The sequence below is a fragment of the Hippopotamus amphibius genome, chromosome 9 (assembly GCF_030028045.1).
Source record: "Hippopotamus amphibius kiboko isolate mHipAmp2 chromosome 9, mHipAmp2.hap2, whole genome shotgun sequence".
NCBI lineage: Eukaryota > Metazoa > Chordata > Mammalia > Artiodactyla > Hippopotamidae > Hippopotamus > Hippopotamus amphibius.
Genome location: NC_080194.1, coordinates 101,520,625 through 101,544,237, shown reverse-complemented (window position 1 = coordinate 101,544,237; position 23,613 = coordinate 101,520,625). Strand labels below are relative to the sequence as shown.

The window sequence follows — 23,613 nt, the reverse complement described above, 5'->3', positions numbered from 1 at the left end:
TTTTTTGAATTTACCAATGCCTGATTTGTGACCCAGGATGTGCCTCTGCTGGAGAATGTTCCATTTGCACTTGAGAAGAAAGTGTATTCTTTAGTTTTTGGATGGAATGTCCTATAAATATCAATGAAGTCGAGATGGTCTAATGTGTCATTTAAAGCTTGTGTGTCCTTATTTATTTTCTGTTTGGATGATCTGTCCATTGATGTAAGTGGGGTGTTCAAGTCTCCTACTATTATTGTGTTACTGTCATTTCCCCTTTTATGGCTTTTATCGTTTGCCTTATGTATTGAGGTACTCCTATGTTGGGTGCATAGATATTTACAATTATTATACGTTCTTCTTGGATGGTTCCCTTCATCATTATGTCGTGTCCTTCCTTGTCTCTTGTAATAGTCTTTATTTTAAAGTCTAATTTGTCTGAGATGAGTATTGCTACTCCAGCTTTCTTTTGACTCCCATTTGCATGGAATATCTTTTTCCATCCCTTTACTTTCAGTCTATATGTGTCCCTTGGCCTGAAGTGGGTTTCTTGTAGGCAGCATATAGAAGGGTCTTGTTTTTGTATCCATTCAGCCAGTCTGTGTCTTTTGGTTGGAGCATTTAATCCATTTACATTTAAGGTGATTATTGACCTGTATATTCCTATTGCCATTTTCTTAATTGTTTTGGCTTTGTTTTTGGAGGTCTTTTCCTTCTCTTGTGTTTTCTGCTTAGAAAAATTCCTTTAGCAATTGTTGTAAGGCTGGTTTGGTGGTGGTGAATTCTCTTAACTTTTGCTTGTTTGTAAAGCTTTTGATTTTTCCATCGAATCTGAATGAGATGCTTGCTGGGTAGAGTATTCTTGGCTGTCATTTTCTCTCTTTCAGGACTTTCAGTATATCCTGCCATTCCCTTCTGGCCTGCAGAGTTTCTGCAGAAAGATCAGCTGTTATCCTTATGGGTTTTCCCTTATATGTTATTTGCTGCTTTTCTCTTGCTGCTTTTAGTATTATTTCTTTGTGTTTAATTTTCGTGAGATTGATTAATATGTGCCTCGGTATATTTCTCCCTGGGTTTATTCTGTATGGGACTCTCTGTGCTTCTTGGACTTGATTAATTATTTCCTTTCCCATGTTGGCAATGTTTTCCACTATAACCTCTTCAAATATTTTCTCAGACCCTTTCTTTTTTTCTTCTTCTGGAATGCCTGTGTTTCGAATATTGGTGTACTTAATGTTGTCACCAAGGTCTCTGAGACTGTCTTCCATTCTTTTTATTCCTTTTTCTCTTTCCTGCTCTGTGGCAGTTATTTCCCCCATTCTATCTCCTAACTCACTTATTCGTTCTTCTGTCTCAGTTACTTTGCTGTTTATTGCATCTAGAGAATTTTTAATTTCAGTTATTTTATTATCTAGTACTGTTTGTTTGCTCTTTAGTTCTGCTGAGTCCTTATTAACTATTTCTTGTATTTTCTGTGTTTGTTGTCGAGATTTTGTATCATCTTTACTATCATTACTCTGAATTCTTTTTCAGGCAGTTTTCCTATTTATTCTTCATTTATTTGGTCTTGTGTAGTTTTACCTTGTTCCTTCATCTGTGGCATATTTTTTTGTCATCTCATTTTTCCCCCACTTAGATGGGCAGGATTCTGTTCCTGTCCCACTGGGTGTTTGGCCTGAGGTTTCAAGCACTGGAGTTTGTAGGTTGTTGAGTATAGCTGAGTCTTGGTGTTGAGGTGAGAACTTCTGGGAGACCTTGCTCTGGTGAATATTCCCTGGGAACTGGGTTTCCCAGTTAGTGAAATGTTTTGCCTCAGAGCTCCCACCTCAGGAGCTCAGGCCTGACCCTGAGCTTGTGAATCAAAATCCCACAAGCCGTGTGAAGCAGGAAAAGAAAAAAGAATTTAAAAAAAAATGTAGGAGAATAACAAGATAAAAAATACGATAATAGGAAACTAACAGATGTTAGGAAAAATTGGAATAAAAAGAAAAGATGGAGCAACAACTGAAAGGTAAAACAACTGCAGTAGCATAAGTTGGGAGGTGAGAAGAAAAAAAAAAGAAAAAGAAAAAAAGCCAGAAAAGGCCTTGGCTGTGGGGGGCGGGGCTTAGACAAGGGCAGGGGGGTGGGGTGGCACGGGGCGGGGGGTGTTGGGGGGGTGAGATTAGGCAATGGGCAGGGCCTATGCTTAGAAAAGGCCCTGGGGTTGGTGTGGAATGAGGCTTAGGCCCAATGAGGCAGAGGGGCCCAGTAATGCCTCTGGTCTTGGTGGCAAAAGACCAGGTTGAGGTGCCCAGTGGGCTCTCTGGGCCCGAGTTAGTGGGAGAAATGATAGGCTCCTCCCCTAGTCCTCCAATCTCGCAGGGTCCCTCCCCCTTGGATTCTCTTCTTCCTCACCCCCTCTCTCGTATTCCCCTAGGACCCTCACAGCTTCAGGGGGCACTGGAAGGAAGGAAACCAGACTCTGATGCCCAACAGGCTTCCCAGGGCCAACTGGGCTAGGGTAACGCCTACGGCACTTCCTCAGATCACCCAGTCTTGTAGCGTCCCTGTCTGCCTCTCTTCCTCTCCCCTGCCCACCATTCTCCTAGGTCCCAAGCAGCTGGAGGGGGCCCTGGAGTGTGAAAGACCAGGTCCATTAGCCTAGCAGGCTTCCCAGAGCTAGTGGGCAAGAGAAATACCCTCTCCGCCTCCCTTGATCCTCCAATCCCAGAAGGCCCCCTCCCCTGCCCGCCTTTCCTCTTCTCCCCTGCTTTCCTTCTACACCCCTAGGACCAGTGAGACCTAGAGGTGTTCCTCTAGGACTGAAGGCCAGAACTGGGGGCGCAACAGGCCTCCCGGTGCCAAGCGGGTAGGGAGATTTCCTGCAGTGTCTCCCCTGATCCTCCAGTCCTACAAGGTTCCCCCCACCGCTGTCTGCCTCTCTTCCTCTTCTCCTTTTTTCCCACCCTTCCCTGCCTGTATGACCCACTCAGCCGGAGAGACCGAGGGACCAGACTCAGGAGCCCAGCAGGCCCGTCAGGCCCAAGTGGGCAGGGGAAAGTTCCTCCGCACCTCCCCTGGTTTTCTGCTCCTTGAATATCCCACCACCAGTCTGCCTCTCTTCCTCTTCCCCTGCCACGCTCCAACGTCTGCGGGATCAGTGCATCTGGGAGGGGACCCTGGAGAGTTGCAGACCAGGCCCGGGAGCCCAGAAGGCTTCCCGGGCCAGTGGGCAGTGGAAATGCCTTCCGCTTCTCCCCCGATCCTCTGATCCCAGAGGGTCCCTCCCCGCTTCCACCTTTCTTCTTTTCCCCCCACCACTTCCCTCCTGTACTTCTAGGACCAAGGGCCAGTAGGAGCCTTGGAAGGTGGAGGACCCGCCCAGAAGAAATACCCAGTGGCGCTTCCCCTATTCTTCTGATCTGGAGAGATCCCTTCCCACTCCCACTGTCTGCCTCTCCCCCCCGCCCCACCATCTCCGTCCCGTCCCCCTCTCCCCCATGCCCCCAGGATGTTCATGCCGGAGGGGGGCCTGGAGAGTGAAAGACAGGCCTGGGAGCCCAGTTGGCCTCCCTCGCCAAGAGGGCAGGTGTGGAAGGCAGATTCTTAATCAGTGGACCACCAGGAAAGTCCCAGTAGACTACTTTTTTATTGTCAGAAATTTAGGTTCCTCTCTAACAGTATTGCAGTCAATATTTGTCTATAAAGATTTTTCCAGAGTTTGTTTCTTGATGACAGAATCCTAGGGTAACCATTTATGAAGAATGTTGAAGCTGTTAGTGTGTAATCAATTTCATCATAATTTTGCTTTCCATATATTTTTTACCTCTTTTTGTTGTTGTTGTTCAAAGGGAAGATATTTGTGTTAATGTTAAATGTATGTGGTTGTTGTACACCTTTCTTAGTCTTAATAAGTGCTTTTTATTTTTAGGTGCCATGAATCCTTTAGCTGAAGAACATTTGTCAAAGCAAGATCTACTTTTTTTAGACATGCTCAAGTTCTTGTGCGTTTGTGTAACCACTGTTCAGACCAGTACCGTGTCATTTAGAGCAGCTGATATTCGGAAGAAATTGTTAATGTTAATTGATTCTACCATGTTAGACCCTACCAGATCTCTCCATCTACACATGGTGAGTTCAGTGAAGTGAAGAAGTGCTTCAGTTGTATCTGAAGTTGCTAGCTAAATGCAATGGACCGACGTATAAGAATCACATAGTACCTTTGAAGTCTTGAAATTGCTTTCTTGAGAAATGAATCCGAGACTAGTTATAAAATACACTTTTCTTCTAATGTACTGTGAAAAGCATTTAAGTGGGTACTGAAACATTAAAACTTGGATACACTTTGGATAGATTAATTCTCTTTGGGTATAACTATTATGTTATTTTAAACTAGGCCAATAGCCACAGACTCTAAATGTAAAAATAATACATTACATTGTTGTTGAAGTTTGAATCTTGTCTTGACCTTGGTTTATATGCTTTAAAATTTTTTAATATATTTTGAAAGTGACTGTAAAGTTAAAATGCTACAAAACTCCCATATTTCCTTCATAAGCCTTTGTAGTTAAACATTTTACCACATCTGACTTATCATTCTCTCTGTCTGCACACTACACACACACACACACACACACATTTTTTTTCTAAACCATTTTGAGGTTAAATATTGAAATGTGATGCCCCTTTACCTCACTGTGTATGTCCGAAAAACAATGATACTCTTCTATATAACAGCAGTATAATTATCAGGAAATTAACATTGTATCATCACATTTAGTCATCAGGTCTGTTCAGTTTCTTTCAGTCTGGAACAGTTCCTTTGTCTTATCTTTCATGACCTTCATATTTTTGAATAATACAGCCACTTGCTGTATAGAATCCGTTACTTTGAGTTTGTCTCATGTTTCCTCATGATTAGACTTACACTTAACAAAAGTAATCTCTCCCCTTCGCTCATCAATCTACTCATCTACTGACAGATATCTCCAGTTCCAATCTAACATCATAGGATTTATTTTCTCTGTCCATATTTGTAGCTCCCTTTTCCAACAGTAAGAAATCTGGCTTCCCTTTTAACGTCAATGCATTTACTTGTTTACGCAGTATTATTACATGTAAGTTATCTCCTGACCATGTGGGCCACACCCTTAGCCCCAGTGCTGGTGAACATGTGGGGAGAGCTCCTGTCTCAGCAAGTCTGCTGGATGAGTCCATGGTCATATCCCTAGTCCCAGTAAACTGGCAAACATGCTTGGTGATTTCCCCAGCCCTGGGAAACATGCCAAGTTACTTCCTAATTAGAACCTCTTGGAAACATTCAGGCTGGTAGAATTCCTTGTCATGTTCTAGCTGTGGTGAACATGTTGGTTGATCCCCTAGCTGCCGCAAATATGCTCATTTGAGCTCTGTTTGATTCCCTGGTTTCAGCCCTGGCAAACACTTTAGTCAGGTCTCTAGCCCCAACCAGTTGGGAGGGCTGTATGCTTTTCTTGGGACTTTGATGTTTAAAGTCACTTCAAGACACTCAGTAACATCACATGTGACTCTCATGGCAAATATTTAAAATGATCCAATTTAATATTCTTTTATAATATCAGAAGGAGTAAGAGACATTTTTCTACATACAGATGATAGGGAAAAATGTCTTCTGAATCTTAATATAGCTAGAAAATTATTTGGCAGCTGTCAGAAACTGGCTGCCTAGTTATAACTACCATTAGAACTTGTAGTTGCTGAGCAGCCCTTTATATCCATTGTACCATAGAGAGCCGTACAAGGTTGACTTATAGGAAGATAAGTCAGGATATTTGGATTCTTCACTGCCCATAGTTATCTCTGCTTTCCAAAATTCATTAATAGAATAGTTTTTAACCATTTAAGTTATCCCCAAGCATTGCTTTCAGAGCGTAGTGACATAGTTTCAGACTCTTGCTAAGGCATTTAACCCCAACAGTGATAACAACTGTCACATACTGAATTCCTACAATAAATATTAGACCTTTACATTCATTTCCTTTAATCTTCACAGTAATCTGGCCAGGTAAGTGCTGTATCCTCATTTTATAGCTGAGGGTACAAAGACTCAGATGACAAGGCAAGTTTTTAAACCACTCAAGTAGTAACAGGTTGTGGTGCTGGGATTTGAATCTATCTCTGTTTGACTTCAAAACCCACCCTCCCTTTTTTTTAAAATTATATTGCTTTGTAAAAATTCGCTGCGTGTGTGTGTGTGTGTGTGCATGCACATGTGTTTATATATGAATTTATGGTTACATATATTTACTTATTTAAGTAAGTGATATTTGGAAAAAAAACTGACTTTCCCCCCCAACTGTCTTAGTATCTAGTGCTTTTAAAGGAGCTTCCTGGAGGAGAATATCCCTTGCCAATGGAAGATGTTGTTAAACTTCTAAAACCTCTATCGTAAGACATTAAAACCATATATAATATTCACTTTAAATTTATAAGCTAAACTGGTGTGTTCTGTTATGCTGATGAAGTTAAATTTTTTACACCACAGCAGTGTATGTTCTTTGTATCACCGTGACCAAGATGTTTGTAAAACCATTTTAAACCACGTCCTTCACATAGTGAGGAACCTGTGTCAGGGAGATATGGATGCTGAGAACACAAGGGATGCTCAAGGACAGTTTCTAACAGTGATTGAAGCATTCTGGTGGGTATAGACTATTTTGCGGAGTTCTTATTTTTCTTTTGCCACTTCTGCATACAAATGCAAATTTTGCATTTCTACATTAGTGATTTCTTCTAATCCTCGAATGTAACTATATACATCTTTTAACAGTAGTGAAATGTAATTGTGTTTCCCTCCTTAATTGCTCGAAGAACTACATTGTTTTCTGCTTGAGGCTTGACTTCCTAAATTGGGTTAGTGTATTCCGCTGCGGATTTTGAATCTCTTAATAGTTTGTTATGTTTGATGAATAAAGCAAAGTGCAACAAATCTAAATCAACTGCGTAGTTTATATTCCTAAAGTGGACAAATTGGCCTTGTCACTATCTGGTTATTTCATGCATATAGTCGTAGCGTGAGATAATACCAAGATACTTACAGAGGAGCACATATATCATATATGTAATTTAGAGCCCTCAATACTGTTTGATAGGTAAGGACTTCTGAGTCAGTATAGAATGTTGTTTTTAAATCTTTGATATAACAACACAACAACTTTAAAAATGTTTTCCTTTTAAAGCAAATTTTCTATAACATGGTTAGCTGAAGTGGGATAGCTCCCAAATGAGTCATAATCTTGTGACACAAATAACAGACATTAAAATGAACTCCTTTTCAAACCAATTTATTTTATTTTATTTTTTTCAAACCAATTTATTTTAGCTGGAATTTTTGGAAAGTGAGAATATTGACATATGCCACATACTGAGAATTAAATTTAGCACGGAAAGAAATTTTGGAAGCAGCCTAAAATAACCTTAATGTCCAGTGGTTTTTTTGTTTTTTGTTTTTGACTGTGCTTTTATTGGAATAGTTACTTGATATTAAGACACATACTTTATTTCAGGCGCTTAACAAAGGAGGGAAAATGCACATTCTCTGTCAGAATGGCACTAGTAAAATGCCTTAAAACTTTGCTTGAGGTAAGTTATTCCACTTTAATTATTAGTAAGGTCTCCATTGACATTTTTAAAGCAGTCTTTGTTTCTGTTTGTTAATAGGTGATATTTCTCTTAGTATTTCACATTTAACCTCAGTTGTTGTTTTCCCATAGGCTGATCCTTATTCAAAATGGGCTATTCTGAGTATAATGGAAAAAGACTTTCCTGTAAATGAAGTATTTCCACAGTTTCTCGCTGATAATCATCACCAAGTTCGCATGTTGGCCACAGAGTCAGTCAATAGGTATTGGGTCAAGCATTCATGAAGTGTCTGGAGTGCTACAGATAGCAATTCAATGTCTAGCACAGTCATAGTTCACTAGTTGTGATATTAAAAACAGTTAACGTTTACTGAGCATTTACTACTTGCCTGGCATTTATGTTTTCTCTTAATTCTGACAACTCTATCACTTCAGGTGAACATAAAATTAGGCATTGGAGTGATTCTCTCACAGGAATGTGTTTTGTGTTTGAGTATCTAAAGAAGCAAATATTAATTTTTTAACAACTGCATGTTTATCAGGTTATCGACTTGATTTTAAAACTCTAAATTGTAACCTACCTCTGCCTTTCCCACCTCACACTCCTATAAATAAAGCACCTCTCTGCTTTATTTTTCTCTATAGCATTTATCATCAGTTGAAATTTTGTATTTTAACACATTTACCTAGGATATAAGCTCCTGGAGGGCATTGATTTTTGTCTCTTTTCCTGTATATTTAGCACCTAGAATAATACTTGGAATGTGCCAGGTGTTTAATAATTTGTAAAAATCAGTGAACATTTGCAAAAAAATTACGTTATGCTTTACAAAGCTGAAAATCATTTAAGTAATTTTACTGTTCAAATGTAAGTTACCAATAATTAAAGAACACTGTAAAGAAATTGCCCAGCAGTCATATGAATACATTTGTTAGATAATGTAATGTGTCCAAAATTTGAATATGCTGACAGTAATGTTTTCATAAATCAGAATTGTGTCTAACTCCTTTAGGACTATTTTTAGTAAAAACCATAGTGCATTGTAAGGTTTGCTAATGAATATGTGCTTTACTTCAAGTCCTTAAAAAAGACAGAAAATATATACTGAAGTTAAAGAGTTGGGGTTACAGAGGATCATAAATTGAATATAATAAAGCCTTGTAGTGGTGGCTTTAAAAAAATCTCAAGCTTAAAAAATGCATAAATTCATAGATGGCATGAGCATAACACTATTTATTTATTGGTTGTTTAGTTGCTAGATACCTAATATTAGGCTAGTTATGAGAGATTAGAAAAACTGAAGGAATCAGAGGAACACCAAAATGTTGATACTTTCATAAGTTTTGATTAGTAAAAAAGGATAAAGGACAAAATTGATTAAAGAGTTGTCCTTAAATATGATTGTATATTATGCAAAAAACACTGATCAGTTCTTGTCTGTCACATAAGTTTTTTTTAATGGTGCATCAAGACATTAAAGCTATCCACTTTAAAAATAAATAAATAAATAAATAAAGCTATCCACTTTTAAGTTGTGATTAAATATTAGAGCAGGTTGATGTAAGAGTCTGTGGCTTCTTCTATTTGACCAAAGGACAGTTTTTCTTTTCTGCTTGGTTTGAGTTCAGGGATATTCAAATTTGGGCAATAATCTAAAACATCTTTTGAGACCCTTTTCATTTCTAGGAGAAAATGGAGTATATGGTAAAGACCCTAATAAGCAGTAATAGATTTGAACCTCTTTAAATAGACTCACTTTTCCTTGATCTTTTGAAAGAAGATCCAGTATGTTGGTATGTCTCACAGAGTGATTGATTTATTTTTGCCCTGTAAATATGCTTTGGAAAGTACAGTTTAAGGTTAAAAATTATTTCACTTTTTGCTTTTGTTTTTTTGTTTTTTAAGATTATTTCAGCATATGAAACAAGGAGGTTCTTCCACATCATTGAAAGCACTTCCTTTGAAGCTTCAGCAAACAGCTTTTGAAAATGCATACTTGAAAGCTCAGGAAGGAATGAGAGAAGTGGTAATTTTAGTAATGCTTATTTGCTGTTATTATATGCTTTCTATAAATATGCTGTATATTACTTTACCAAGTTTGGCCTAAGACAGTTTATATCCAGTAGTTCACAGTATAAAGTTAGACTAGAACAGCTGTGTGAATTGATTGAAATTGCTTTATTTATAGGTCAGAATTGCTTAAGTAATGGCAGATTCTTTTGGTTCAATTTATATGTAGTGTTTTTGTAGGAAAAACAGAATTTACTGAGTTTTTATGGGAGTGTGGCTTTTTCTTATTAATAAATTTGTTAATTTATTGGCTGCATTGGTCTTCATTGCTGCACACGGGCTTTCTCTAGTTGTGGCTAGTGGGGGTTACTCTTTTATTGTGGTGCGCGGGCTCTTTATTACAGTAGCTTTTCTTTATTACGGAGCACGGGCTCTAGGCGCGTGGGCTTCAGTAGTTGCGGCACACGAGCTTAATAGTTGTGGCGCACAGGCTTAGTTGCTCTGTGGCATGTAGGATCTTCCTGGAGCAGGGATTGAACCCATGTCCCCTGCATTGGCAGGCGGATTCTTAACCACTGCGCCACCTAGGAAGTCCCTGGCTTATTTTTTAATTAAAAACTATTTTTTATAAGGTTTGATTAAAGGCTAATTCACAGAACAGGTGACAATAGGAAAAAATAGGTTGAGAAAAAATGTTCTAATTGGGAAGATCAAATTATCTTTGTGCTCTTTAATGAACCTTATGATTTTCATATTTTTCTGTAGAATATTTTTTCTTAAAATGGCAAAAATTGTCTTAGTGGTAGAATTTATTCATTTATATATGCCTTGATTTGTTTATTAAAAGTATGTGAAGCATTTAGTCAAATGACTATGTATTCTGTAACAGCACAAAACTGAAAGGGAAAGTTGCATGAAAGAATGTGAACTTAGGAAAAGATTTCAATAGATTGGAAAAATGGGTGTAAATAATATAAAATTTACCAGAGATAACATACATTATATATTTAAAAATCAGCCTGTCATGTCCAAAAAGGGAAAATACGGCCCTGACAGCAGTTCATTGGGAGAAAGATCTAAGAAGTTTTACATCTTGAGAGCGTGATATGAATCAATATTGTAATAGTTATCAAAAAAAGCAAATTCTGTCTTAGATGTCATTAATAGAAGCAGACTGTAGTGAACAAGCTTATAAAAAGAACTTCAATCTTCTATTCATTTTGGAGGGCAGCTAGCATGATGGGCTTAGGTACCAGTAAAACTAAATTTTTAACTGTTGATAGAATATTAGAGTCTGTAGATCTATCTTTTATAAGGAGTAGGGAAAGAAGTTGACTTAGTGGGAACCTCATAGGTATTTTCAAACATGTCAATGATTGCCATTTAGTAAAGTCACTAGGTCCTTATCTTTTCTTGTACCAAAAATAGAAATAGGATCAGTGACTGGCAGGTTTTTCTAAATGTGATGAGAAACTTCTATCAAGTATAGTAAGTAAAATAATGTACCTGTCTGTTGGAATAGTTTAATGATTGATTATTAAACTAGAAGCATGTATCATTCTATCTAGTTGCATGACTTTATTGGATTTTTTGGCAATATTTATGATAATATTTTTAAAGAATAAAGAGCTATGTATTAAGTTATAATGATAGTAAACATCTTAAGAGGTAATACTTGGTAGTTGAAGAGCTTTTAGTCTCTCTCACTTTCCTGCAATTTCTTTCTCTTTTTTTTTCTTTAAAGTGCTTTATACCTCATTGAAATGTTTGGCAGTTCTTTCTGTAAGATCTTATCAAAAGCAGTCTTTGCCACTGTAGAAACTTTGGTCCTTTCTCATAGTCTCTCTTCTTAGCTCCATCACTACAGGATTTAAAAGTGTTTACTGGCTGCTTAGATATTGTCATGGTGTACTTTGGTTTTAGCCTGGTTGGTTTATTTGGAATATTTAAATATTTACATTGCATTTTGTTTTTAAAATTCTTCTGAAGTCCCACAGAGCTGAAAACTCTGAAAGTTTGGATGAGCTTTGTAATAGAAAAGCCATTTTTCTGATGATGATAGCCTTGGTGTTATACTATAGCCCTGTCTGTGAAAAACAGGCTTTATTCGCCCTATGCAAGTCTGTGAAAGAGAATGGATTAGAGCCTCACCTCATTAAAAAGGTACCTGTGGATGAATATTTTTTATTATAATCTTCCTTGGGTAACTTTTAAATAATTAAAGTTAAAGCTAGATTTTTAATGTGGCATTTATTAAAGACTTGGAGACAGTTTTATTTTTTAGATTTGGAATATTGGAAGGCAGTAGCTTTTAAAATAGTGTATTTATTTGTATATAGTGTCATTTTTTACATTCAGCTTTTTTTTTTTTGAGGAACCAATGTAAAGAAGGTTTTTTTAGTTTTAGTTTTTATTTTTATTTTTTTTAATTAAAAAACTTTTTTTAAGCTCTTTATTGGAATATATTTGCTTTACACTGTTGTGCCAGTTTTTGCTGTACAACAAAGTGAATCAGCTGTATTTATACATGTATCCCCATATCCCCTCCCTCCCACGACTGCCTCCCACCTTCCCTATCCCAGCTCTTTAAGTCATCACCCATCATCGAGCTGATCTGTGTTATGCAGCAGCTTCCCTCTAGCTATCTATTTTACATTTGATAGTGTATGTATGTCAGTGCTGCTCTCTCACTTTGTCCCAGCTTCCCTTTCATATATTCAGTTTAAGGGCATTTCACAAGGCAGTCATTGAACTAGCAAGAGTGAGTGACCTGTCATCATGCAGACCAGGCCCTCTGAAATAGTATTCATTGGGGGAAATGGAGAAAGAAGGAGTAATACATGTTTTTCCCAGTGGATTCTGGAGCAAGGATATTGGGATCTAGCAGGGCCAGGTGTCAAATTTTAGAGCTGTAAAGCTTTTAAGTTGCATGATTAGGAAGACCAGGGTCTAGCAGTGTTGTGAAATGTTTACTTCTGCCCCTGTTCTAACATCTCAGTATTCATGGTTTTGAAAGTTCCAAGCCTTTCCATCCTGGATTTTTATGTGATGAACCAGTGCTGGATCATGGCTTGATATAACTAGCATGGTTTCCAGTGGAGCTTTAAAATAGGCCAGCCTATAAGTAATCAGTCTAGGTAAAGTAACCTTTTACCTCTCATTATTAAAGTAAGAAGTTACTTTAAAAAAAAAATTATACAATTACGCTACCTAATTATTGTTGTAAGTGGAATATCGTGTTTGGATTTTTCTCATTTGGGTTTAGGATTGAGAAGAATTATTTTACTTTATAATGAAGTATAATCAAATCTTGAAAATTGAAACATTTTTTGTTTTGATTCATTTAACATTTATTGAAGGTTTGCTATGTGCCAGGTGCTGTGCTAATTATATTAAATACATTGTTCTCATTTAGTTTTGCTGAAGGGGATACTTTTATTGTCTTCATCTCATAGATGAGTGAATCAAGGTAAAGAAAAGTTAAATGAATGCTTAAAGTCATACCCTAAATAAATATTGAAGATTTAAATGATTTATTATTTCATAATTTTCTTAAAACATTGACTTCTTTTTTGATTTGTATAGGTTTTAGAGAAAATTTCTGAAGCTTTTGGATATAGACATGTAGAAGACTTCATGGCTTCTCATTTGGATTATCTGGTATTAGAATGGCTAAATCTCCGAGATAGTGAACACAGCTTATCTTCTTTTCCTTTTATTTTATTAAACTACAAAAACATTGAAGATTTCTATAGGTAGGTTTACATCTGGTGTGTGAAATATATTTAATTTAAAATAAAGTATTAATGATAATGTGAGAGTCAAGACAGCTTTTTTTGATGGAAATATATTGAAGGTTATCAGTGGACTTAGGATCTGGTCCTAGCTGTGCCAGTAGCCAGCTACATGACTTTAGGAAGGCCACGTGAATGCCCTCTGGAACTTGGTTTCTTAATCTGTAAAGTAAGGGAGTTACATATAGAGATCGTTAAGGTCCCTTTCAGCTTGAATACTTGGAGTCCTAACCACTGGACTGCCAGGGAATTCCTAAAACCAGTTTATTATTTTAAGGACTATATTGTAAAATTTTACTTTGAAATGTTATATTTTTAATGTATATTTTTAATGTTTATTAAAATGTTAAGTATACATTGTGATTTTTATATATTTTTTAAATTTTATTTTATTTTTTTTATCGATTTTATTTTATATGGATGGAAGTAAAGGAAAGCAGAATATGTCATCCCAAAATGTGCCTTTTTTTTCTTTTTTTAAGTTTTCACAAGGACTGGGGAAGTTGGCAAACCCATTTATTGATTTAACAAACATTTATTGAGCACCAGCTATGGGCTGGGCTTGGTACTTGGGTTACAGAGCTCAACAACACCATCAAACACAGCCTCTATTCATGGAACTTACAATTTAGTGTGTGAAAGCAATTAAATAAATACAGAAATACCTGTTTAGAGAGTTGTGTCAAGTGCTAGAAAGAAAATTATCAAACATAATAGTTATATTTTTTCAGTTTCAGAAAGAAGCAGTATTTAGAAATTGGTTGTCTCAAAATACAAAGAAAGGTATTTGGAAATTTATTCCGAGTACCTTGAAATCTTAGCAAATTCTATATAATCAGAATCTTTCAGTTTTCTGTAAAGATATTAATAATGAAGTGTTGTTATAGGAACAATTTTAATAATAGGAATGAATTAACTTTCTATTGAAACCTTTATTCATGATATTTATAGGAGAAGCAATATTATTAATATTATATTAATATAATTATATTATAAATAAATATACAAATATATATTTTTATAATATTAAGTATATATTAAAATGTATATGTTTTTGATATACATTGTAATTTTTATATTTTTAGGTCTTGCTATAAAGTTTTGATTCCACATCTGGTGATGAGAAGTAATTTTGATGAGGTAAAGTCCATTGCTAATCAGATTCAAGAGGATTGGAAAAATCTTCTGACAGACTGCTTTCCAAAGATTATTGTCAATATTCTTCCATACTTTGCTTATGAGGGTACAGGAGACAGTGGGATGGCACAGCAAAGAAAAACTGCTACCAAGGTCTATGATATGCTTAAAGATGAAAACTTATTAGGAAAACAGGTATGACTTCCACATTTACTATATTTTTTATCCCCTAATTGATCTGAGGTGTAACTTTAGAACTTTAAGGCTACTTATTCATCATTTGTGCAATTAAATTCAATACTATGTGATAATCACTATCTGACATAGGCAGCCCATTAATTTTTTGTTGCTGTGGTAATGTTTTCTCCTTTTGATTGGTTTTTAAAAGCAATGTTTTTAATCAGAAATTAAAAAAAGAAACTTTGGAATAATTTTACCACTTTTTCCTTTTAAAATTTTGTTGTAATTGGCAGTAATACATGAATGCAAACTGGTTATTAAATTCAAGCAATAATGAACAAGGTATAGAAAATCTTCTTCACTTCCTCTTTAATCTCATCACTTCATCTTCACTTTTCAAGGAAAAGTACAATCCCAAGTTCCCATACCCTCTTTTTCCATGATATTTACTACCTTGTAACTTACTTATGAATTATGTTCATCGATTTTTTTATCACAGTACTATGAGTACTGTGAAGGGAGGATTTTTTCTTCTTTTTTGCTGATGTATCCCAACTATCTAGTGTATATTGAGTACTCATTATTTAATGAAAAATGGAGTCAAGTTAAAAAGGATCTAGCAACTTCTGTTTGTTTTATGGTAATTTATATATATCTAAAATTATTTGAGGCAACTTATATTAAAATATATTTGTAAACTTTTTAAGGTAAAAGAGGATTGGTCACTCCATTTTTCTTTTAATGTGAGTAAGGGATGACTAACCAAGTTTGGTCAACATTAGTGTTACCATTGGATAAACTTCAAGAAACTCTTTTTTTGGTTGCCCAGTTATCTGTGTTGAATCAAGAAATGGGACAGCAAGTCTCTTAGTTGCTTAAGAGGCCATTCCCAGTCAGAGCAGGTTCTAAGTGTATAGTCTGGAGGCAGATGGTGAGTAAAGGTGCTCCCTCCCCAAAAGGCAGTTGGAACAGAAAGTTGGCATGCCAGAGGGTTTGGACTTTCTGAGAGACACTCTGCCTCTGGTCCCTTTCACCCAGGCTCCCCACTTAGACTTCTGAGCAAGCCTACTCGTATAAGTCTAGAAGGGAAATGTGATTACATTAAACTCTGATTAAAACACTGGTCTCAAGAACGAAGAGAGGTAAAAAATAAAAATAATTTCTTAGCTTCTTGGTTAAAGACATAAATCTAATTTTTATTAGTCTCAATTTTATTTAGCATCATCATTATAAGTTACTTTTTTCTCTTTCTCTAATATGCAGTTTCTCTAAATCAATCAAGATTCTTTTTTCTATACGTAAGTGTTGGTACCACTGTTATCAGTCTTTGAGTCTTCTAAAACTGTCTGTTGTTGATTGCCTAAAATACTTAGCTATAAGATTGTTTAGCTATACCTAGACATCTGGATAATTTATATGTATTTAAGCTAAATATTACAGGTCTGGCTTGTTAGAGAATCACATGAAATTAGTGAAGTCAGTTGTCATCTGTTTGCAGGGAAACTCACTGATTTCTCCTCTGATATTTATCAGATTTGGCCAATTTGTCCTTACTTATTCCAGATATACTGGAAATGGGGCTGGATTTTTAAAAGGGCTGAAAGCTTGGAATTGATGACATGACAACTAATGTGTAAGCCCAGGGAAAGACTGGGATGTTTATATTAGATTTCTTTAGTGTCACATTCGAGAATATTTTTGTTATATTAGGAAGTGTTTCCAAACCTCTGTGTGGAAGAGGTAAAGATAGTAAAAATAGTAAATCAGCCATTTGCCTTTTGACTTAAGCACTGTAACTCTTTATTTGGATAGCTGACAATTTGGATAGCTGACAAAACCACCTTTAAGACTTCACAGTTCTCATTCATTTGTCTGAGGTGTAATGTTGTACACCCATTTTTTATATTGAGAGAACTTATGTCTTTTGTGAGGCTACCTGTAGCAGGAAGTGAATGATATGGACGGAGTCTGCTCCTGTCCAGGAGAATTTAGCCTGCTATTGAGGACAGGGCATGTGGATAGCAGCTAGCCTCAGAATTTGGGATATCAACCAAGTAGAAATCTGGGGGAAAGTTATGCAGGGAACAAAGGGATGATTATTGCCAGGCACTGGGAAATTGTAGTGAAGTTCTCTAAGTGAGATGGTATTCTCAAATAAGAATAAAAATGCAGATTGATGAGCAGTATAGATCACTGGGGAATTTGGTTGGCAGGGAAGTGATTAGGTTGAGAAATTTCAGGTTAGACCTGAAGCCTTACTCATTAAAATGATTCTTTAAAATTAAACGAAAGAGTTGGATTAAAAGAGTCTTGTTTGGTATGATTTTCCTATTTTCCTTTCAGTCTATAGGTCGGCTGCATAACAGAAAAAAGTGGAGTTAGCTGTATGGCTTGCAGATCTTAGATCTTTGGTCACTTTGAATAATTTTGGAAATGAGGCAATAACATGAGCTCCTTAAGCTGTCTTAATGATTACAGACACGAAAACTTAAACGTATTTTAATTTTGTATCCTTGCAGATTGATCATTTATTCATTAGTAATTTACCGGAGATTGTGGTGGAGTTATTAATGACATTACATGAACCAGCAACTTCTGGTGCCAGCCAAAGCACTGACTCCTGTGACTTTTCAGGGTATGGTTATATTTGACTTACAGAATTAGCGGCAATTTCAGAACGTCCTTGGGAGGTTTATTGGTTGACACCTTCAAATGTCCTTTTCAGTTTTTAGGCATGTACTCTGCTTTTAAATTCTCTTTCCTTAAAAATAATTACCTTTGAATTGAAGTATCTGCTCCTCTGTAGCCTCTCCAGTTGCTCTTTTAATTAACCATCTTGTTTTCAAGTTCAGTGACCTTTTTCTTCTCATTCTTTTTGCATTATTTGAGCATTGTGCCATCTCTGTCTCATGAAATTTTCTTCTTCATGACACATTATACTTTATTCTCGTTTCCTTATCTATGACTTGGCTTTCTATATCACCTTTTCTTTATCATGCTCCTTTGCTAGCAGAATCTTACTGTACTATAATTTAATTTAGATATGAAACCCACTTGGTTGTATATGAATGTTAGAGTTATTTTCTCAGCTTGATTGTAAGCTATTTGAAAACACCCTTAACTTTTTTTTATATGCTCTACAATGCTAAGCATGTAAAATAGTAATAATATCTACTAAAATACACTTGCGTATATAATTTCATTTGATGTAGTATTTCATTGTTGTGTCTTAAGATATTGTTGTGTTTACAGTACTAGCACAGAGCTTTAATTCATACCTGAAATGAAGTGATGCTCAGTCTCATTTGTGGAATTGCCATTAATTTTATCAAGGACTTTTTAAGCAAATTATTTAAAATTGACTAAGTCCTAGGTATTCTGATTGATGTATATAGACTGTGATATATCATTTGTGATTTTATTAAAAGTCTAGTTTTCAGTAGAAAATAATTTTAAAATTTGGGGTTTTTATAATCTAAATTTTCTTTTTGGCTTTTCACTGGTCTATCAAGAAAATGTTTTTTCTTGATGATTTTTTTCTGAAAATGATGAGTGTATTTTTTTCTTTAACTCTTAGAGATTTGGATCCTGCTCCTAATCCACCTCATTTTCCATCACATGTGATTAAAGCGACATTTGCCTATATCAGCAATTGCCATAAAACTAAGCTTAAAAGCATTTTAGAAATTCTTTCCAAAAGCCCTGTAAGTATACATTACTAGTATGATAACTGAAGAGACAATTCTTTCTTTTTCAGCTAGAAAATCTAAATAACTTGACAATTTTTTAAGTTTCAGATACTGATTTTCTTAATGTAATATTTTGCATTGGATATCAAAACCCAAAACAAAATTTTGTAATTTAGAATTCTGTATTTTGAATAAATAATGTATTATGGCTGAGTATATTTGATTAGGCAAGTTTTTACTAAATGTATATTTATTTTCTAGGATTCCTATCAGAAAATTCTTCTAGCCATATGTGAGCAAGCAGCTGAGACAAATAATGTTTATAAAAAGCACAGAATTCTTAAAATATATCACCTGTTTGTTAGTTTATTAATGGATGATATACAGAGTGGCTTAGGAGGAGCTTGGGCCTTTGTTCTTCGAGATGTTATTTATACTTTGATTCATTATATCAACCAAAGGTAAATACTATATTTAGACAAATATATAAGTAGCTTTTCTACCCTTTTATCTTAATTGAAAATTTATATGCTTCTACAAGGTAGAAGCCAGAATGCTGTTTTCTGAATTTTGCCTTTTTAATATATATTATATTTACCTATTATATTTTACAAAGTGCATCACTACTTCTCCAGTTCTAGAAATCTTTAAGTATTGAGCGTCTTTAACATTTTAAATATTTAATTTAATATTTATATTTTTAATTAATTAATTTACTGGCTGTGTTGGGTCTTTGTTGCTGTGATCGGGCTTTAGTTGTTGCGAGCAGGGGCTACTGTTCCTTGTGGTGTGTGGGCTTTTTTGTTGTTGTTTTTGTTTTTTTTTGAGAGGGAGGGTTCCTTTTAAAAAGTTTTATTGAGATATAGTTAACTTAAAATAAACTGCATGTATTTAAAGTGTACAATTTGATATATTTTTTCTTATTAGTCATCTATTTTATATCTATTACTGTATATGTGGCTATCCCAATCTCCCAATTCATTCCCACCCCCCGCCAACCTAACCTCCCATTTCCCCTCTTGATGTCCATATGTTTGTTCTCTACCTCTGTGTATCTCTGCCTTGCAGCTGGGTGATCTGCACCATTTTTCTAGATTCCACATATATGCGTTAATAGACAATATTTGTTTTCCTCTTTCTGACTTACTTCACTCTGTATGACAGTCTCTAGACTATCCACGTCTCTACAAATGTCCCAACTTCATTCCTTTTTATGGCTGAGTAATATTCCATTGTATATTTGTGCCACATCTTCTTTAACATTCATCTGTCAGTAGACATTTAGATTGCTTCTATGTCCTGGCTGTTGTAAGTGGTGCTTCAGTGAACATTGGGGTGCATGTATCTTTTTGAATTATGGTTTTCTCTGGGTATATGCCCAGTAGTGGGATTTCTGGGTCATATGGTAACTCTATTTTTAGTTTTTTAAGGAACCTCCATGCTGTTCTCCATAGTGGCTGTATCAATTTACATTCCCACCAACAGTGCAAGAGCCTTCCCTTATCTCCACACTCTCTCCAGCATTTACTGTTTGTAGGTTTTCTGATGATGCCCATTCTAACCGCATTGTAGTTTTGATTTGCATTTCTCTAATAATTAGTGATGTTGAGCAGCTTTTCATGTGCCTCTTGGCCATCCGTATGTCTTCTTTGGAGAAATGCCTATTTAGGTCTTCTGCCCATTTTTTGATTGGGTTGTTTTTTTTTGATATTGAGCTGGATGAACTGTTTATATATTTTGGAGAGTAATCCTTTGTCTGTTGATTCATTTGCAAACATTATTTTCCCATTCTGTGGGTTGTCTTTTCATCTTGTTTATAGTTTCCTTTGCTGTGCAAAAGCTTTTAAGTTTCATTAGGTCCCGTTTGTTTTTTTGTTTGTTTTTATTTCCATTACTCTAGGAGGTGAGTCAAAAAAGATCTTGCTGTGATTTATGTCAAAGAGTGTTCTTCCTATGTTTTTCTTTAGGAGTTTTATAATGTCTGGCCTTACTGTCAGGTCTTTAATCCATTTTGAGGTTATTTTTGTGTATGGTGTTAGTGAGTGTTCTAATTTCATTCTTTTACATGTAGCTGTCCAGATATTCCCAGCACCACTTATTGCAGAGGCTGTCTTTTTTCCATTGTATATCCTTGCCTCCTTTGTCATAGATTAGTTGACCATAGGTGCATGGGTTTATTTCTGGGCTTTGTGTCCTGTTGCATTGATTTATATTTCTGTTTTTGTGCCAGTACCGTACTGTCTTGATTACTGTAGGTTTGTAGTATAGTCTGAAGTCAGGGAGTCTGATTCCTCCAGCTCTGTTTTGTTTTTCTCAAGATTGCTTTGGCTATTTGGGTTGCAGGTAGTTTCTCCCATCCTATTAAGTTTTCACTTTCTTGATAATGTCTTTTGATGCACAAATGTTTTTAATTTTGATGAAGTCTGATTTATCTTGTTTTTTTTGTTTGTTTCATGTGGTTTTGGTATTATATGTAAGAATTCATTGTCAAACCTAAGGTCACGAAGATTTACCCTTAGAGTTTATTCTAAGAGTTTTATGATTTTAGCTTTTATTTTTAGGTTGTTGCTTCATTTTAATTTTTATATATAGTGTGAGTTAGGGGTTCAATTTTGTTCTTTTGCACGTAGAAATCTAGTTGTTCCAGCACTATTTGTTAAAGAGAATATTCTTTCCCCTCTAAATGGACTTGGCACCCTTGTCAAAAATCAGTTAGCCATTGGTGTATGCGTTTATTTCTGGATTCTCAGTTCTATTCCATTGGCCTTTACTTATGCCAATATCATGCTGTGTTGATTACTATAGGTTTATAGTGACTTTTGAAATCAGGAAGTGTGAGTCCTCTAATTTTCTTCTTTTTCAAGATTGTTTTGGCTGTTTGGGGTCCCTTGCAATTCCATATGAATTTATGCAAAAAAAGTCTGTTGGAATTTAGATGGAGATTGCATTGACTATGTGACTATTTAAATAATATTAACATCTCAACAATTTGTCTTCCAATCCATGAACACAGGATGTCTTTCCATTTAGTTGGACTTATTTAATTTCTTTCATCCATGCTGTACAGTTTTCAGTGTACAGGCCTTTCACATCCTTGGTTAGATTTATTCCCAGGTATTTAATTCTTTTAGATGCCAGTGTATTTTTTTAATTAATTAATTAATTTAGGCTGCATTGGGTCTTCATTGCTGTGCGCAGGCTTTCTCTAGTTGCGGTGAGCAGGGGCTACTCTTCATTATGGTACATGGGTTGCTCAGTGTGGTGGCTTCTCTTGTTGCAGAGCACAGGCTCTAGGCATACAGGCTTCAGTAGTTGTGGCACTCAGTTTCAGTAGTTGTGGCTCACAGGCTCTAGAGTGCAGGCTCAGTAGTTGTGGTGCACAGGCTCAGATGCTCCACAGCATATGGGATCTTCCCGGACCAGGGCTCGAACCTATGTCCCCTGCATTGGCAGGCGGATTCTTAACCACTGCGCCACCAGGGAAGTCCTGGATGCTATTGTAAATGGAGTTTTTTTAATCAATTTCCATTTTAGATTGTCAACTTCTGTTGTATAGAAGCACAGATAATTTTGTATGTTGATTTTGTGACTTGTTACTTTGCTAAATTTGTTCGTTACCTCTAGTAGATTTATTGTGGATTCTTTCGGGAGTTTCTGTATATAATCATTTCATCTGATTTACCTCTTCCTTTCTGATTTGAATGCCCTTTATTTCTTTTTCTTGTTTAATTTGCTCTGGCTGGAAGTTCAGTACAATGTTGGGTAGCAGTGGTGAAAGTGGGCATCCTTGTCTTATTCCTGATCTTAGTGGGAAAGCCTTCAGTCTTTCATCATTGATTATGTTGTTAGCTTTGGGTTTTCATAGGTTACCTTTATTTTGTTGAGAAAGTTTCTGTCTGTTCTAATGTTTTTCTCAGTGTTTTTCTCATGAAAGGATGTTAGATTTTGTCAAATGCCTTTTCTGTGTTTGTTGAGATGGTCATGTGTTATATTCTTTCATTCTATTAATGTGGTATATTACATGGATTGACTTTTTTATATTGATCCACTCTTGCATTCCTGGGATGAATCCCACTTACTCATGATGTGTTTCCTTTTAATGTGCTGTTAGATTCAGTTTGCTGTTATTTTGTTGAGGCGTTTTGTGCATATATATATTCATAAGAGTATTAGATATTATAACTTTCCTGTAATGTCTTTATCTTACTTTGGTATCAGAGAAATGCTGGCCTCATAACATGAGTTCGGAAGTGTTCCCTCCTGTTCTGTTTTTTGGAAGATTTTGGGGTGTTAATCTTAAGTGTTTGGTAGTGTTTTTCAAGTCTTTCTTCTTTTTTAATGTAGTTTTTTACTGCAGCATATTTTCCTCTCAGCACTGTCCGTGCTGAATCCCATTAGTTTTGGTTTGCTGTATCTTCATTTTCATTGTCTCTAAGCTCTTTTAGCATGTTTAAGACAGTTGTTTGACAGAGTCTTTGTCTAGTAATTCCAATCTGACCTTCCTTTGGAACTGTTTCAGTCAATATATTTTATTCATTTGAATGGTCCATACTTTCCTGTTTCTTTGAATGCCTTGTGATTTTTTTGTTGAAACTGGACATTTTACTATTATATTACCTGTGGAAAGCAGATTTTCCCCTTCCCCAGGGTTTGACTTTTTTTTTTTTTTTGAATTGCTGAAGGCTGTGGTGGTACATTTATTTCATGAATTTACTCAACTGTTTTTCCAGAGTGCATTCCTTGCCATTGTAGTCACTGAAGACTGTTGCTTAACTTGTGTTCAGGTAGCATTTTGACAGAGATTTCCTTGAATACCAGGAGCCAGAGAGAGAAGGAGAGAGAGAAAACCTGTCCGAATCTTTACAGATTGGCTCTGTGTTAGGACTCTTCTTCAACATTTAGCTTGGCTTGAACTGAACCTTTGGGCATAAGCCCAAAGTGAAAGATTATGGTCTTCTCAGGCAGTTTTTGAGCAAGCATGTTACCCTGGGCATGTGTATGACTTTATAAAGTCCCTGAAAATATGGGTAATTTTGAGTGTTCTAATTTCCCAAGGAAAATCTCTCCCTAGCTCTTCATCCTAGGCACTAGGCAGTCTGTTATCGCAGGCAGCTGTGAGTTGTTGGTTCACTTTACAGTGTTTTCAAGCAATGCCCTCAGCTTTGCCAGCCAGTAGGAGACCCAAATTATGGAAGACAAAAGCCAAGCACCTTACATTACTC

General features: G+C 35.9%; 1 protein-coding gene across 19 annotated transcripts in view; it reads left to right on the top strand.

Annotated features, from left to right (window-relative positions):
• ATM (ATM serine/threonine kinase) overlaps positions 1-23,613 on the top strand; it is a 211,345-nt gene that overhangs the window by 46,550 nt on the left and 141,182 nt on the right. For 16 of the 19 annotated variants that reach the window (XR_009055586.1, XR_009055587.1, XM_057750326.1 and 13 more), the window contains 12 exons: positions 3,893-4,092; positions 6,305-6,387; positions 6,485-6,640; positions 7,506-7,581; positions 7,713-7,843; positions 9,487-9,607; positions 11,581-11,754; positions 13,177-13,346; positions 14,471-14,717; positions 17,222-17,337; positions 18,280-18,406; positions 18,653-18,852. Coding sequence is in view for 17 of the 19 variants with exons in the window: in XM_057750326.1 (XP_057606309.1) it covers positions 3,893-4,092; positions 6,305-6,387; positions 6,485-6,640; positions 7,506-7,581; positions 7,713-7,843; positions 9,487-9,607; positions 11,581-11,754; positions 13,177-13,346; positions 14,471-14,717; positions 17,222-17,337; positions 18,280-18,406; positions 18,653-18,852 (1,801 nt within the window). In the remaining 2 variants the exon portion in view is untranslated. The remainder of the gene's footprint in view (positions 1-3,892; positions 4,093-6,304; positions 6,388-6,484; positions 6,641-7,505; positions 7,582-7,712; positions 7,844-9,486; positions 9,608-11,580; positions 11,755-13,176; positions 13,347-14,470; positions 14,718-17,221; positions 17,338-18,279; positions 18,407-18,652; positions 18,853-23,613) is intronic. The other 3 variants (XM_057750329.1, XM_057750330.1, XM_057750333.1) reach the window with 3 other exon arrangements.